The 18563-nt window shown below is 36.5% G+C and overlaps 1 protein-coding gene across 1 annotated transcript in view; it reads right to left on the bottom strand.

The window, feature by feature from the left end:
- Positions 1 to 404: 404 nt before the first annotated feature.
- The window catches only part of UHRF2 (ubiquitin-like with PHD and ring finger domains 2, E3 ubiquitin protein ligase), a 113076-nt gene continuing 94917 nt past the window's right edge, over positions 405 to 18563 (bottom strand). Inside the window, exons 10-16 of the mRNA XM_011969886.1 lie at positions 13267 to 13373; positions 9852 to 10014; positions 9051 to 9191; positions 7288 to 7384; positions 6462 to 6619; positions 2814 to 2912; positions 405 to 1423 (exon numbers count right to left, since the gene is read on the bottom strand). Coding sequence (XP_011825276.1) covers positions 1277 to 1423; positions 2814 to 2912; positions 6462 to 6619; positions 7288 to 7384; positions 9051 to 9191; positions 9852 to 10014; positions 13267 to 13373 — 912 coding nt within the window. The 3' untranslated portion in view covers positions 405 to 1276. The remainder of the gene's footprint in view (positions 1424 to 2813; positions 2913 to 6461; positions 6620 to 7287; positions 7385 to 9050; positions 9192 to 9851; positions 10015 to 13266; positions 13374 to 18563) is intronic.

The following is an 18563-nucleotide window of genomic DNA, read 5'->3' as shown; positions in this document are numbered from 1 at the left end:
GAGATCAAGACCATCCTGGCTAACACGGTGAAACCCCGTCTCTACTAAAAATACAAAAACAAAATTAGCTGGGTGTGGTGGCAGGTGCCTGTAGTCCCAGCTACTTTGGAGGCTGAGGTGGGAGAATGGTGTGAACCCAGGAGGTGGAGCTTGCATTGAGCCGAGATTGTGCCACCGCATTCTAGCCTGGGCAACAGAGCAAGACTCCATCTCAAAACAAACAAAAAAACTGAGGAAGAAATCTGTTCTGAGTGCTTAAGATTTCATGCTGGTTCTCACTACCAGTGCAAAGTAAAAAAAATGTTTCAATAGAGATACACAATGAAACACTCCAGAAATACAGGATCCCTTAGAACTGGTAACATAAGCCAGACAAGTGTAAAAAAGTAAAGCAAAATGAGCTGTTTTTCTGATCATAAAATATTTATTAAGGTATACTTTAGGGAATATAGTGAATATAAAATTTAGGATCACAATATGAAGCAATTTCAAATCCTCTCAAAGGTCAGCACAGCCCTCAAAACTCTGCAGATGTAAAACCACTGGTGAGACACTAAAAGCAGTTCGACTAGTACAGAAGTGGATTTTCATGAACATTTACAACTAGAGCATGAATACCTCTTTTAAGTGCAAAACCACACCACATTACACTAATGCAGCAACAATGCATTCATTATTGTTCTCATTAGTCATTAGTAGTCAACTTGCATAAAACACCAGAAAAAAGCACAATGGAGTTCACAAAGTGGGCTAAAAAAATGAACCTGTCCTTGCAAAACACACATTGTAATGGAAGAAGAGACGTTAAAAAAGTATATGCACACTATAGAAGCTGTGTTCATTCCAAGGATCTCAAGTGTCATTTCCTTTTCTGTAAAATCAAATTACAAGAACCAGGCACAACTAATATTTGGGAGGCAGTGTGTAGCTAAAATTTCATTTAACTAGTTATTCAATGATTTTTAAAATCCCCATAAATCTTTTCTGTCCTGAGGTAGTTGCAAAATAAATCATAACTTGGATATCAACTAGAGCTGAGGCTTTGACTTTTTACTCATTAAAACTAGTTGTTACAGGAACTACCTTTAGATATTTAAAAGACAGTTGAGAAATGGGCCTCTTACTACACACACAAGATGATGGCTATGTGGGAAAGAGGATTAGCTGCTTCAGAACGTGAGAGATACAGTCCACCATTTCTTCCACCCTCCCCGCCCATTTTAGATTCTTTATTGTCCAAAAAGCCACCATGAACAACACAGTGAAAGCAGACAGATCATCGTCCTTTGCTGTAGCCAGGGAAGAAAAGGTCAAGTAGAGTCTGCAGAATCTCATTGGGAATCATGATGTAATTCTGGCCAAGATCATGCCGGCAAGCAGGGCAGGAGAAAACCTGTGCCTTAAAGGAGCGCTGTAGGCAATCCTATGGTAAAAACAAAAACATCCAGTTTAATCTGAGCATAAAGCATGTAAGTACTCAGCAACTTACGCTTTTAAATATGAACCAGACACTGGTAATGAGGGAAATGTACAGAATGAACAAACATAAAGGCTTGAATCTGCACTATGGAAAAGCCTACAGTCATGGCTTTAGTTTCATCTCTGGCAGATATTCTCAGACTTCAGGTAAATTATTTAATTTGTGCGTCAGTTTCCTCGTCTACTAAAATGATGGAGTTAGAGATTACATATAGTTCTCACTAGCCTAATCTTTTGGGTTAGATTTTAACCCTGTTGTTTCTAAACAGAGCCCTGGGGGAGGCAGGGGAGAATCAGGATTCCCTTGCTTAGAAATGAATTTTATATTTTACCAAATCACTTAACATATGGTGAGTCTTCCAAAAATATACTTAGCAACCCAAGCATGGTGGCTCATACCTGTTATCCCAGCACTCTGGGAGGCTGAGGCAGGTGGATCACCTTAGGTCAGGAGTTCAAGACTAGCCTGGCCAACATGGTGAAACCCTGTCTCTACTAAAAAACACAAAAATTAGCTGGGCAGGGTGGTGCATGCTTGTACTCCCAGCTACTCTGAAGGCTGAGACATGAGAATTGCTTGAACTGGGGAGGTAGAGGTTACAGTGAGCCAAGATCGCATTGCTGCACTCTAGCCTGAATGACAGAGCGAGATTCCGTCTCAAAAAAAAAAACCCCAAAAAACAAAAAAAACAAAAAATACACACACACACACACACACACACACACATATATATACATTTAGCAGTACAGTACTAAATACATTAAATATATAGTTAATCAACTCAAGATCAGGCACAAACTCATATGTAGATTTGTTTCCATTTTATAAAAGAAACTGAAGTTCTGAAGTTAGGGAAACATAATCACCACTGGGTAGAGCAAGATTCAAACCTTGGCTTGACTAAAACACAAACTTTCCTTTTACACCACACTGAAAACACAGTATTCAGTTCATCTGGGCGTGATGCTAGATATAACTGTTTTATATCATTTATTAATGAAAACACTCCAGTTTGCACTATAATGTATAAAACATACAAGTTATTACATAGACAAGAGCAATGACCTCTTACCTTCTTTCCCATTTCAGCCCCTCCTCAAAATTCCAAACATGACAGAATACCTCAAACGATATATAACTGAATTATTATTACTATCTTAATTGTAAACATGCATTTACCACCAAGACGTAACTAAATGCTTCTTAACTAGAAGGTTCCACAACTATCCTGCTTCATGGAAAATGTTTCTTATTCTTAGCATGCTAAGAACAGGTATAGAGATTAGTGTGCCTTCATGCCTAACAGGGAAAATGACGAAGGAATTCCACTTACTTTACAGACATTGTGGAAGCACTCAGTTGTCACAGGCTGGTAAACTAGCTCCTGGCAGCAAACACACATAAAAGATTGTTCCAATTTTTTCAGAAAATTCTACAACAGTACCCAAGGATAAGGAAAGAAAAGTTAGCAGTTCATAAAATTCATCTATTGTATATTTCAAAACAGCTAGTAGAGAATGATTCAAATGTTCCCAGTATAAGGAAAAGATAAATATTTATAGTGATGAACATTCCAATTACCCTGATTTGATTATCACATGTTATATGAATATATCAAAATTTCACATGTATCCCAAAATATATCCATCTATTATTTAGCAATAAAAATGTTTCAGTCACATTTAATGTCTTCTATTTAAAAAAATCAAGTAGTCATGATTGTAACTACCTGAGAAAAGCAAACTTATATAAAGAAACCCCATTCCACACACGTTAGTTTTAAATCATAGTATTAGGTAGGAAAAGTTGCAAAGTCAACATATGATGTTAAAAAGTCAATGTCCCTCTAAACGTCACATTCCAGGGATAAACTATTTTTCACTTAAAAAAATCATGGGCAGCTTGTCTCAAGGTCATTACATACTGACTGCCTGTTTTCAAAAAGCTGTTCTGCACAGTATTCCAGTGTATGAACATGTATTATCTATTCAATCTTCTACTGTTATAAAACTTGAATATTTGTCTTTTGGAGCTTGAAAAACAAAACAAAACAAAACAAAACACTAGGAAACAATACTCTGTAGTATCTAATACCACACACAAAACATTTAATTTCCTAGGATTATTCTGTGATATTTTACCTCAATCCTAAAATCCCATACCTTCCTGATGCTAATGTTTACTTACGGTAGGATGAAATTATAAAAAGTAGAGACACCTAAAGTAAACATGATCAAATGGATACCCTATATTCTTCAAAAGCCATTATTGGCTCCATTTCATCTTGGCTGTTTGTTTTTTTAAGCTAGAAGTATTTTTTTGCTAAATAGTCATAAGGATAATCCTTCAGTTATTTTAGGTAGTAAGGGAGTGCATTTCATATTTATTTTTTATATTAATAGAAAAAGTAAGGCTGAGCACAGTGGTTCAAACTTCTGATCCCAGTACTTTGGGAGACCGAAGCGGGTGGATCATTTGAGGTCAGGAGTTCTAGACCAACCTGGCCAACATGGCAAAACCTGTCGCTAGAAAAAAACACAAGAAATTAGCCAGGAGCGGTGGCAGGTGCCTGCAATCCCAGCTACTTGGGAGGCTGAGGCAGGAGAATCACTTGAACCCAGGAAGTGGAGGCTGCAGTGAGCCGAGATCATGCAACTGTACTCCAGCCTGGGCGACAGACCACGATCCCGTCTCAAAAACAAACAAACAAAAACCTTACAAGTTTCAAATTTAAAAATCAAATGTCACATTTCAAAAGATGTCTCATATTAACTGATTTATGAACATGGATCATTAAAGTCAAATGCATTATGGACAAAGTATTACAAACACATTTTTAAAACATGGCAATTATGGGGAGATGCTGAAAACTTTATACCAGGTACTCTCTCCCTAACAAATTCCTTTGTTAATGACCAATATTTAACCTGGTACTTCCATAGTTCCTATAATATGGGTATATCTAATAAAGGTATTTTGAGTTACAGGTAGCTACAATGTGCTAGGGACTCATCAACAGTGGTAATAAAAAGGCAGTCTGTGCTCTCCTGGAACTTACGTTCCTACAGGAGAGTAAACAAACAAAAAACAGTTTCAGATAGTAATAACTGATGAAACAGAGCAAACTGACTCACGCCTATAAACCCAGCTACTTGGGAGGCTGAAGCGGGAGGACTACCTGAGGCCAGGTGTTCAAGATCAGTCTGGGCAACATAGTAACCCCATCTGTGTGGATTTTTTTAAAGTGAATTTTAAAAAGAGCTGCTACTTTAGAAAGGGAGGTTTGGGAAGACCTGTCTGAGGAATCTCTATTAATGCAGACTTAAAGGATATGAAAGACTGAGACACATGAAAAGAGAATTCCAGTCAGATAAACAGTACGTATGTAAAGGCCCAGGGGCATCAAGATGTTAAGGGTGTATAAATAAAACAGTGACCACTGCAGTCAAGCAATCTGGGCACAAGAGTAGAAACAGGAGACCACAGATGTAGATAGGGCTCCTGATCACAGGGACTTTGGAATGAGTTTGGACATAAATATATATTCACATATGTATTTATTTAAAGTTACTGTTGGCTAACACCTGTTTTTTCTGGCTTAATAAATGTGTTCCTGGCCTATCTGAAGAGAATGGGCATGAAACTTGTCCAGGACAATAGTACATAACATCCAGAGGAATCACTAGCAGCAAGGTCACAATAATATGACCCAGACAGGTCAGATTCTGTCACCAGTGGGATACCACCCATAGAGAAGACAACTTTCACATGTACTCAGGTGGCTTTTTCCTCCATCTGTAATTGCTTCTTTCCCACCTACAGTGGGAACTCATCTCAGTTATCACTAACAAGCAGTATCTTCCCCAACCAGAGAATAATTAGGCTGATTAACAACTGCTTCCTGTACCTTAATTTTCTGTAAGTGAAAATGAGTGTGACCTAACAAAGACTCTCCTTATGCCTGGGTGTCCTGGCTAAAATACAAGTAACACTTCTCAAAGTGTAATCACTTTCCTCTGCCCTGTAAGCATGTAAGCCTCATTTTGCCAAGGATAACTCTATGTATCACATTTATAGACAAAGGAAATAACAATTCTAATATAAATCCAAATGATATTTGATAAATTTCAGCATTTCTAAAAGTTTAAAAATCATATTTTAAAAATTCTTCCTTAATAATAATGACTATCTCTCACAAAGGAAACGCTGTAGAGTTTTTGTGTTGCTGCTTTAAGTCTAGATAGAAAAGACATACAGACATAGGGGCACATCAACACTTTGGAGAGAAAGAAAACAGAAAAGTAATTGTATTATAAATGACAACGGGTCAATATTCAAAAGAAGATTCAAATTTATAAGTAAAATTAAAGACACAATAAGTGAGTAAAGAATGAAGAGACAGTTCATATTTGAAGCCTCCAACTTTAGGGATTTGATAAGAAAGGCCTGCTTGCAAAACACAGCTTAACACAAAAGCCACACGTTAATTAACTATGTGATTTGTTTTTACTTTAAAATTATGTGATAAAGAAAAAATGAAAAATTTAAAAACATAAAATACTTAATAGATAATCTGGTTAATTTTACCGCTTAGTTTAACATGTAGGTTTTGAAAATTGTGCTGAACTGCTTAAGACTTACGCTGTTAAGTAACCTTGAACTGTAACAAAAACTTTTGTGGCGATTTTTAGATTAAACTGACCATGTTTCACAACTGAAAATTCTTCTGAGAACAGTACCTCCAAGTAAAGTAAGCTTGGGCATAGAGAAGTCAAAATCCAGCATTCTAAGAGGTTTAAAGTAAATTTAGGAGCATGCATATGAGTTGCCTTAGATTATTTCCGAAAGGTAGTGGCACTGGATGAGAAAATCAGATAAAAGGATGAAGTTTTGACTGACACGTGAAAAACATACTTCATGAGACAATTATTTATCATTTGTTAATATCAGAATGTTATTATTTTTAAAAATCTTCACATACTGGTCCTTCCACAAGATGTGCAAGCACTTCATCCCACAGTTTCTGGTTTTGACAGTCTTCTCTGATGAGATGTTGCTGCTGAGGAGTTAGTTGAAAAGCCTCAATTGCTTCTGCTGAATCTGATGCTTTGTATACTTTGGAGGCGCTTGGACAGTCATCTAGATTTATTTTAAAAATGTATCAGCAGACTTACAAGTGGTTCTAAGCAGAACTATGAAACAAAAGAGTTAACTGGCACAAGTAATGTTTAGCAGAAAGATAACCAACATAAAACAGCATCTAATTTCCCCTAAAATTTAGGATATTGTTATTTCCTGCTATTTGGCTCTGACACTATTAAAATAAACAAATGATCCATCTTCTACCACCGCCCTCCCCCAGCCAAATCCTTTGCTTCCATTTCTTGTAAGTCTCTCAATTTATTTTCTTAATATTTCTCTTTATTAAAAAGTATGTTGGCCGGATGCAGTGGCTTCCACCTGAAATCCCAGCACTTTAGGAGGCTGAGGTGGGAGGATCCTTTCAGCCCAGGAGTTCGAGATCAGCTTGGGCAACATGGAGAAACTCCATGTTCTAATACAAAAATTAGAAAAAAAAACCCTGGCTAATACAAAAATTAGTCAGGTGTGGTGGTGTACAGCCGTGGGCTACTCCGGGGGTTTAGGTAGGTGGATCACTTGAGCCCAGGAAGTCAAGGCTACAGTGAACCAAGATCTTTCCACTGCACTCCAGCCTGGGTGACAAGAGTGAGACCCTGTCTCCCAAAAAAACAAAAACAAAAACAAAAAAAGGATCTTATTATTTATATTTTGCAATCATTACCTACCATCTGAAATCGGCCTTTTTGTGGTTCCACTGGGCTGCTTCTTTGACTGTCCTTTAGTCTTCTTCCCTTCTTTATCTGAAGGGTAACCTGCTGGATACTGATGGGGGAAGGAGGCAGAGTACAATGTAGATTTAAGCTTCACAGAGAAGGGGAGTTTAGATCCTGGTGAGAAATTAAAAGGGAGGGGAGGACTACACTTGCCCCAAACTGAAAAACTTTACATAAAAGAAACAGAGGAAAATAATTCAAAGCACAGGTAACTATTAAAATCCCAATTTCAGTGTAAAATCACATAGCTGTGACTACTAAGAGATTCCATTTTATAATACACTGATCTTAAGTTTCAGATCTAAGAAAGTTAAGTCTTCAGGAGCTGTGATTAGATTTCTTTAAAGTGTAAGGAAAGTAGAATACAGATATGAAGGTAAATGAGAACCAATCACAGAGCACAACAGATAGAAAGCAAATAGATTGGATCATAGTAAATTGTGGAGTTGATCTAAAAAAATATCGAAAACATTAAGGGTCAAACTTCTCATCTCCTAAAGTAAGAAGGAGCTTTTAGAAAACCTAAAGCAACTAAATTACTAAATCTTCCATCAGCTAAGTTAGACTTGAAGAAATACATTCTATCTATTATCCTTATGTTTCAATGGCTACCTTTGAGGGGGTGGGTGAGGTGGCAGGAGCATGCTTTGTAATAACAGTCATGCTTAAAGCACTGTTATGTTTCAGGTCTCAATGACTAGTACTCATCATAGCAGATGGGCTCACATGCTTCTGATCACAGTTTCAAATCTAACCTATCTAGAACAATGCTCTCAACAGGGACATCTGAAAAATCTTCTGAAAGTAAATTTGACGAAGTTTTTTTTATATTAAAAAGAATTATTTTAGTAGTTGTTTTAGCAGCTGATGGTCTTATTTTCAACAATCAATTCTATGAGTTTAAAAAGACAACAAAAACAGAAACAGACTTGCACTAGAAGACACACACTCACCTGCGTGGGTGGTCAGACACTTGCCCATAGTTCAGTCCCTACACATGCAGTGTGGGCAGAGCCAGGGGAAATGATAAAGCTGGCAGTTTTTATGGGAAGCACAACAATGGGGAATGATGGGAGATGAACTTAAACCATGCACTGAAGTCAGTGTCAGGGACAAATTCTAGGGTATACAGGCAGTGAAGGGGAAATGCAGCCATACCATCCACTATGCATACAAAATCAACGAAGTCTTTATGGGTTAACAGCAGAGCATGGGCAAAGGGGAAAAAAGGCAAAGCACTAAAGGTGGTGGCAGAGCAGGGAAGCAGCTTTGCAGGGGGAGAGAGAAAAGGGGTGAGGAAAAGTGAGAAAGGGAGAAAGCAGACCACTCTTATAAAGTCACCTCCCACCCTTCCCCTACCAGACAGACATCCCCTGTGCCCTCTAGGATAAATGTGCTTTTCCAGGGCCTCCTATACCTACATTTTATGAATCCCTTTCCCTCACACTTCAAGTCATTTCCAAATTGATTTGGAAATACTTTACTTTTAAAATTAACAAGTCCAGCTTTTCCCAGGCACAACCCTTGGTCCTAGGGCAGTCTGACATCTAGGATACCACCTTTTCTCTTCTTTTCCTCTATTTGCATGATCTTATTCCTCACCCCTTATAGTCCACCAATCAATTGCTGTGGGTTATATCCAGTGTTAACGCATGTAGATAGTGGAGGTATATATTTTTATGAACACATAGGTAGCTAGACAAATGTAATCTAACCTGTAAACGTAGACATAATCTCCTTGACCGTTCTATTCCTTCAGAGGTCCAAGGAGCAGGTTCAACATCATCTCTTCTTAAAAGATAGCGCCAAACCAAGAATCCATGGCTTGATGAAATCTCTGGCCAGTATTTCACCACCTAAATTACAATATTTCAGTGCCAGTTTGAGATTTAAAGTTTAGGCTTATTCATCACATCAGTGGTATCAAAATAATCTTTGCCAGAATTAAATGCAACTTCTGAATATACTGCTTTGCTGTAAGGATAGTAAGTCAAGAATATTCGCTAAAACATTTTTGACCTAATTCCTATCACAGTACTTCCCATATGAGTACAGACTGCTATAAAGTTAAGAGAGTCACAGGATTATGCTAATTAACAGAATTTTGTATAGTAAAGATGGCAGCAAATGCCTCTTTTTAAACAAAGAATGCAAATCTATTATTATAATGTGCTCTGCTTTGAAAATCTATTACAACTAAAATTATTCTAAAAAGATATATAAAAATCAAGCTATACAACAGCCAGTTACTTAAATGGCTTTATTACAGAGAACATACATTTAAAAAAAGAATCTTAACCCAAAATATAACTCTGCCCTTAGGAACTCGAAATAAGCCTTAAAAGTAAAGTGCTAAAATTAAGAGTTTGCTTTATGCATCTGTTAAATTTCCAGAAAAAGTAGCAATATAAGATGGCTACTGTTTCCTCGAGCCCACCCACAGTAGTCCCTTGTAACAACCCTGCCTTGAAAGCCCAGGAAGAATGACAAACAAGATGTCATGCCAGATAGAGCACCTTATAAATGCCATCATATCTGTTGCCTTCTTCAGGAGCATATTTGCTGATCTTCCTCCCTTTAAAACTGCGTATCACTCTGACTGGCTTACCAGCTCTCCAATTCCGAGACTCTGCTCCAATTTTATCATCCAATGGAGCATCACAGTTTAGGGCCAATGCCCTAAAAAACAACAAAAAGGTCTTTATACCATGTAATTTTTCTTTAAGTATACAATCGAGTCATTAGCTCAATTAAAAGGTGAATTATACCTTACCTGATGGTTAAGATTCTATGATTCTTTCCATATTATTCCAGATAATAGGATTATGCTTTCCCCCACCAGCAGAGAAGACAAATCAGTTTTCTGATGTCACCCCCAAGCCAGGGGATTGGTTCTCAGATAGCCTGTAGGGTTCTTCTGAAAGTAATAACATCTGTGCCACGTATAATAGAAAACAACTAGAAATACATGGAATTTTTCTTTAAATAACGTTTGTTGGGGGAAGGGAGAACGTTGGAAAACTAAAGCAAATGATTGTTTTAATAGTGATCTTTGATAAGGGTGTGAGGTAAATTGCTGGAATAATGTAGAAAGAAATCCAGAAATATAAATTTGTCAGCAAGGCACAAATGACTTTCCCAGGTCTACTCTCCACATTCCAGACAACAGAGAATCCTTAAAGTTTAAAAGATATTAAGAACAAGTGCTGTATGAGAATATTCTTTAAAGGCCTCCATAAAAAGATAAATTTCAATAAGCCTAAAGCATCCAAATGTCTGTGCTAATGAAAATGAAGATTTCTGGCTGCTTGAGATCACTACATTTTACTGATAATACATGGTCAAAGAGGAACACCGAATTGGAAGCAGCACCTGACTTAGCTGGAACTTAGTATGTGCATTCATCACCTAACAATAGTAAATCAATGAACTTATTAGATGTCAGAAGACTTTTCTCTTGGGAGAACCTAGTTGTATCAAAATCTGTATTTAAATTATTTTTAGTATTTTAAAATAACAATTTTAGAATCAGTTTAAAATTAGCATTTTCCTCTAGGACACCTATGTCTTAAATGAAAAGAAAACACTGAGAACACTTAAGGTTTAAAAAACAAACAAAAACCAGAATTACACCCAATCTGGTGAAAGCAGATATGACATAAAATGTCTTCAGGGTTTAATTCTTTGTATGCAGGCTTAAGTTAAAAAATAGACTCCAAGAATATGACTAACCTATTGAAAAGAAATATAACTATAGTTATATTTTTAGTGAGTAAATAAACTTAAAAATTTTGTTTTAAAAATAACTTATATAGTAGCTGTGGTCGAAGAGTTGAAGCTTACCAAGTTACCTTTTTTTTTTAATCTAAAAGGAAGATGCATTACAATTCTGGGAGGTAGAAAAAAATATAGCCATCGACTCTAGGGCTAGTATTACGTCTTACTTACAGAGTATCTATTGACATATTACACATATTTTATCTTAAAGAGCTAGGGTAAGTATTACCTTCATGTCACTGAATGGAATGCTTTAGTGCTCACAGATACCTTCAGTTATAATTACTGCCACCACTAACTGGCACTGTCAACTCACTTCTGACTTCAGATAATCAGGCTATTCAAGTATATGAAAATAGTCCAAGAGGATGAAACTAGGCAATACAGTAACAGAGCTCCTCCATTAATCTATCTGCAGCTCAATCAGTCAGGTGCCTCTGACTGCCCTGATAAAAGATGCCCAGGTTACTTTGCTGCCCTCTTCAGTTTCTTAAAGTTGGAAGAGCTGGGATGAAATAAACTCAGAAGTAAGAAGGTGTCGAACTACCTCCTAGCAAATAAGCAAAAATGAATTGAATCATACACTGCTGGGAAAAGAGTATACTATGGGTCAGAGCAAAGGGTCTCTCACCTCAGTTTTCATGTTTGCAAGACATACAGGTACCTTTGCCCAAGCACTTTTATAATCACAAGGCGTATTCACAACTTAATGTATAAACTGACAGATGGGATGTTAAAGTCTCTCTGATAATTCAATCCTAAATTGTTTTCAGTTGATACTTCATTTTCACTATCTCCTCTTTATAGCAAACATTTTTACTATTTGTGAATTATTTTTTAATGAGACTGTAGCGGTACTTATTACATTGTCCAAAAGCGTGAAAGGAATCTAACATGTACATTACAATGGTGGGTGATTATGAAGGAAGTTCCTTTCAAGCAAAACTATCAATTATTAAAGGGAAAAATAATTTTCAGATTTGACAACTTGAAAGAGTCCTTTTGTAAATGTGAGATACATTTTCATTGACAAAAACACATCAAAATATTTATTTTAAGACATTCTTCTTGAAGGACTGCTTTCTTGCTAGAAAAGAATAGCTAAGCTCCTGTCTCAAGAATGTTTTCACCAGCAAATCTGACCTGTCTCCTCTGCTGGTTCAGTAAAAATAATCCTACTGTCAGAAACAATATAGAACACATGAAAACAGAGATTCTATGTAAGTTGATCCACATGAAAGTCTTGAAATCATACTGGTATATTCTTTACATCACACAGTAATCAGAAATTAAGGGGACACTACTTGAAACTGAGTGATTTAGACTCAAAGTGAAAAACACTCATTTTTACTCAATCCACAAAATACCCTTAATAATAGGATATAAAAGCTGTTAACTTTATGAAATGTTCACAAAAATTTCAGTATGACAAACTATAATGTGATTTTTGCTATCTGGTGGTCTGGGTTACTTATTAATATTGGTATTAGCATGCATTTATAAGATAAAACATTTTGAAATTAATAAATTTTCTGTACACACGGGAGCTGAGATGTCATTAGTATTTCTATAGAATAAAAGTCAGCACACGGTGGCTCTTTTGTAATGTCTTAAGGGGATTTAGTTAGAAAAGATCACTTTTGTAACTAAATGAACATTCCCTTTAACAACTCTTAGAAGATATCTTATTAGCAGACATCCTAAAAGTACATTCAGTGCAGACCTGATTAAGTTACCTTATGCTTCATTTATGTACATAAATGTGGCTCTCAAACATAACTTTATTTCACGTTACTAAGTTTACTCTAAAAAGGAGTTTGTCACTTTTAGCTTTGACCAATGGGGCAGTAGACAAGCCACTTTATTCTCAATTTCGCTTAAATTATACAGGCTCCTTTCCTTCAAAGTTGTGAACTTTTTCAAATGCATACCACATGTGTTCAGTAAGACTAGAAATTATGGCATTTAAAAAACAACAGTATAAAGATATGTTAGGATGCTGATAAACAATTACGTAATCAGGCACTGGAATTTTAATTTCAGATCTTTAACTTCCAGTTTGAGATTCTCCTCTGCAATATAAGTTACAATTTATAGTCCTATGATGAAACTTTTATTCAATGTTCAAATTCTAAACAGCGTTTACAGTAGTACCTGTTCATGTTTGTTAATGTTTGATCAGCTGAAGGTGCGCCAATTCTTTTATTACCAGCAAGATTTTTACCACCGCTTCCAGTGTATGTGAACTCATCACCTCGGTCCTGTCAGAGAAGATTTTCTTTATTAAGAAAGCTAAACCCAAGTATAATTTCAGCAATTCTTATTTCAGAGTCAAAATATTTCACTAGGATGTTATGAGTTGACGTTTTCTCTTGAGGCATCTCCCAAAATAATGCAAAATTTAAATGCAATCTTGTGTGTAGTATATCTTCAAGTTACATAACTTGACCTAACACTTTAAATTATACTTTCCAACATCTCCAAATATGGTTAGACTCATGCTATATATGTAGTAATATTTTACTACAATAGAATGTTACAAACAAGGTAAGGTCTTATGGGTTTAAATATTATATTTTATTCAATTCAATGTTAAAACTTAACAATACTAGCTTGTAGGTTCTTTATAGATAACACCACTTCAACAAACACTCCATAACCAGATTTCCAACTGACATCTACACCATACCGAAGTGTGCTGTCTCAAATTTCAAATTCTGGCATTGACAATAAATAAGTACTACAAAGCAAGTTTACCTAAAAACTTTGTATTCAATTTTTCTTTGTTTTGGAGACAGAGTCTTGCTCTATCACCCAGACTGGAGTACAGTGGCGCGATCTCGGCTCACTGTAGCCTCTGCCTCCCGGGTTCAACTGATTCTCCTGCCTCAGCCTCCCAGAGTAGCTGGGATTACAGCAATGTGCCACCATGCCTGTCTAGCTTTTGCATTTTTAGTAGAGATGGGGTTTTGCCATGTTGGTCTCAAACTCCTGGCCTCAAGTGATCCACCTGCCTTGGCCTCCCAAAGTGCTGGGATTACAGGCATGAGCCACTGAGCCCTGGCTTTCATATTAAAATTCTAACAGCATAGTAAATTCCCTTTATTTCATACTCTGCGGATTCACTTATATCACATTTAGGTAAAAAAAAAATTGCCTCCCATTAAGAAATTTGGAAAAAAATTTGAAAAAAACTAAAAGTAGTATAAAGTATCTACTAAATGTAAAAAAAAAAAAAAAAAAAAAAAAAAGCCAAAAGATGTTACATGCACTAGCTCTCCAATTACTTCTATAGCAGCTACAAATTTATATGGATATTATTGTCTCTATCTGATTCAGTACTTGAAACAAATTAAGAAAAGTAACTATCAGTGCACAATTAATTCTACTAACACTAGCAAAATAGTGATTCTTTTTTTTTTTTAATGCAAGATCATTTTAATTAGTTTAGACAACTTAGACAATGTTTTGTGTCTACCAAATTCTTATCATAGAAGTCAATTATTTATACTTTGTTTTTCCCTCGGATTAAAAGCCACAACTAAAAATCTCATGGTCTTACAGTGTTTTTATTGGTCCAAAACCCTTAAATTTACTTTCACTTTTTGTTAATCCAATATTAAGGTCTACATATTTTTTAAACAAGGTATTACGAAACTTAATCTTTAGTATGTATTCTATGAGAAGGAATTCTAATAAATACGTACATCTAGAACAGTTTAGAATACTTCTTAAACTGATCAAAACCAGTCTTCCACCCGGTATCTGGACAGACTCCACAATATTCATATTCATAACTCTGTCAACTTTTCAAGTTATTATGGGAGTGCCATAAAGAAAAAGTAATGGAAAGTAAGAGAGCATAATAAGACAAATGTAAGCTAAATAGTATTTAAAACATTTCTGATTATTCTTCAAGCAGCAAATCAAGGAAACATGGCTAAAATTTCGTACCTTTAACTCATTTGTACTTTAATCATTACATCAACAAAAACATTATATTACCACAAGGGAAAAAACTGTCAGACTGTAAGAGCTCAACCAATATTATTTCAGACTATTTTTCCTATGGAAAGGCCAGGCGCAATGGCTCATGCCTGTAATCCCAGCACTGTGGGAGGCCAAAGCAGAAGGCCTGCTTGAGCCCAGGAGTTCAAGACTAGCCTGGGTGACATAGCAAGCCCTTGTCTCTATTAAAAAATAAAATAATCAGCCTAAATTTGTTGCATCTTCTAGTCAATGATTCATTAAATTGTGCCTGGGAGGCAGTAGCCTAAACAAGTTCTAGTGCCTGGGAAGAGCTCACATAAAGCAGCTCTATCTACACAAGGGACACAGCACTGCCCTGAAGTAACTCAGTTCTTCAGTTATTCCCAACCTCTATTCTTCTCCCAAGCTGCTAAAGCAACTGCCTAAGACAACAAGCTAGATGCTTCTATTCTTGCCATCATAAAGATCAGGTGGAAGACCTTTATACCAAACTTCTCAGCCTCCTCCCTATAGGACTATCAGATAAATAATTCCAAAGCACAACGAAGACAAACATTCCCCAAACTCCTTTAATGATTTAATTCAAGGCTGTCTAGACCATAGCCTCAAAGTTTACCAATACCTCTCATAATACCCTTTACATCTCTGTAAAACTGTACCACTGCTAGTATAACACACATCTACTACTGGGGGGTTAGGTGGTGTTAGGAAAAGCATTTTACATATAATTAATTCATTTAAACCTCACAGCAAGCCTTTAAGTACTATAAATCTGATTTTACAGATGAGGCGGACGTTCAGTAAATCGCCTAAAATCACACAACTAGGAAGAGAGATGGCTCCACACCCAGGACACAAAACCAAACAGACTCTGGCTTCAGAGTCTTCTCCTGAACACTGAGCAAACTACTTCTCAAGACAACTGAGAGGATACAGATCATCTTTGTGGGTCCTCACTTCTCAAAAGAGGTCACCAAAATACAGGGCACTAAAACTGGCATTTGATTAATTCCTAAGTTACTAGGCTAAAATATTAACTCAGTTATCAGCAGGTACGTAAGAGTATTACATCCATTCAACCAGACTGAATAAAGACCACTGGCTTCATGAAATTTATACCAAATTCGAGAATTCAGGAAATGTTTTTCTTAAACGTGAAAAGCTTATTCAGGTTTCCTTTTCCTAATCCTATAGATATACTTGCCTACAATAGAATGATCAAAAAGTTGAAAATGCTTATAAAATATATAAACATCTCCAGATACATTTTAGCTGTCAATCAAGGCCTATATGTCACCTTAGTCCTAAAATTCTTCTTCACATCATTTAATAGACTTGACTAAGACAACTAGCAGTTCACCAGTACTTACCTCCACAAATGTTTTAACGTTTGACCAGTAACTATATTCAAAAACATGGAAACAAGAAAATAAACTTCATATATTTAAGATAATATTCTTTTCTTTTTTTTAAAGACAGAGTCTCACTTTGTCATCCAGGCTGGAGTACAGTGATGTGATCTTGGCTCACCACAACCTCTGCTTCCTGGGTTCAAGTGATTCTCCTGCCTCAGCCTGCCGAGTAGCTGGGATTACAGGCATGCACCACCACGAATGGGTAATTTTTGTACTTTTAGTAGAGACGGGGTTTCATCATGTTAGCCAGACTGGTCTCGGAAGTCTTGACCTCAAGTGATCAGCCCACCTCAGCCTCTGAAAGTGCTGAGATTACAGGCATGAGCTACTGTGACTCGCCCTATTTAAAGTAATATTCTGCTACAGAGAATATAACTAACATTTCAGTCCGTGCTATGTGCAAAGGGCTACATAAATTATCTCATTTAATGTAATCATCTTCCCGACATAAAATACTACTATTTCTTCTTTTTACAGATGGGGAAACTGAGTTACCAGAGTTAAATAATTTGGCCCAAGTTTCAAATACAACAAATGTCAGAGACCAGATCAAATACAATTGCCCAGACACTAAAAACAATTGTTAGACGACATTTCTAGTTATTTATAAAGCCTTTAAAAAATTCCAAACGCTGACTGTATTAAATTATATAACATCTTTTGTATTTCTGACAAATACATAAAGATATAGCTTCAAAATATGCATGCTAAAGAAGTATGCAAAGGATGAACCTAAATATTTCCATTTTCATTTACTTTGCCATGTTAATGTAAATGCACTGCCAAATCTGCCTTTCAGAAAGACAGCAAGTTTTTCTATTTCTGTCTGAAAACACACTATATTTTGTGTTCTCCGTAACTACTCGAATTAATTCATCTTTATAACAATCCATGAAAGCAAGTAAATACCTGAAGACCACATATCCGATAAACAGTAAAACAAAAAACAAACAAACAAACAAAAAAAAAACACAAAAAAAAAACCAACAGAAAAAGACCAAAAAACCTGAAGAGCTATACTACTAAAGAGGCTACACAGATGGCAAATAAGCAAATGAATGACGTCTTACAATAAGCTACCACTACACACCTCTCAGAATGGAAAAAAAACCAAAAAACAAAAACAAACAAAAAAACCCAGCAACAACAGTGAATGCTGGTGAGATGCAGAGAACCTGGATCACTCATATATTGCCAATAGGAATGTAAAATGGTACAGTCACTGGAGAAAACAGTCTGGCAGTTTCTTTAAACAACTAAACATGCAACTGCCACATGTGACCCCGGAATTGCACTTCTGGGGCATTCATCCCAGGGAAATAAAGACTTATGTTTACAAAAAACCTGTTCACAAATACTTACTGTAGCTTTATCTGTAATAGCTAAAAACTCAAAAGAACCCAGCTGTTTTTCCACAAGTAAATGATTAAATGAATTGTGGTACATCCACACCACGGACTAGTACTCAGCAATAAAAAGGAATGAACTATTGATACATGCCACAATCTCCAGAGAATCATGCTGAGTAGAAAAAGTCAGTCCTAAAGGTTAATATATGATATACCACATAATTTCATTTACAAAAATTCTTGAAGTGACAAAATTGCAGGAATAAAGAAATGAGGCTGGGTGCAGTGGCTCACGCCTGTAATCCCAACACTCTGGGAGGCTGAGGTTGGCAGATCACCAAGGTCAGGAGTTTGAGACCAGCCTGGCTAACATGGTGAAACCCCATCTCTACCAAAAATACAAAAATTAGTCAGGCATGGTGGTGCATGCCTGTAGCCCAGCTACTCGGAAAGCTGAGAAAGGAGAATCACTTGAACCTGGGAGGCAGAGGTTGCAGTGAGCCGCTGTACTATAGCCTGGGCAACAGAGTGAGACTCTGTCTCAAAAAACAAAAACAAAAACAAAAACAAAAAGGCTCAGCACGGTAGCTCATGCCTGTAATCCCAGCACTTTGGGAAGCCGAGGTGGGCAGATCACCTGAGGCTAGGAGTTCGAGATCAGCCTGGCCAATATGGAGAAATCCCATCCCTACTAAAA

Source organism: Mandrillus leucophaeus, unplaced genomic scaffold, assembly GCF_000951045.1.
Source record: "Mandrillus leucophaeus isolate KB7577 unplaced genomic scaffold, Mleu.le_1.0 Scaffold92, whole genome shotgun sequence".
In the NCBI taxonomy this organism is placed as follows: domain Eukaryota; kingdom Metazoa; phylum Chordata; class Mammalia; order Primates; family Cercopithecidae; genus Mandrillus; species Mandrillus leucophaeus.
Note: the sequence above shows the minus strand (reverse complement) of the source record. Positions and strands in the feature narration are given on the sequence as shown.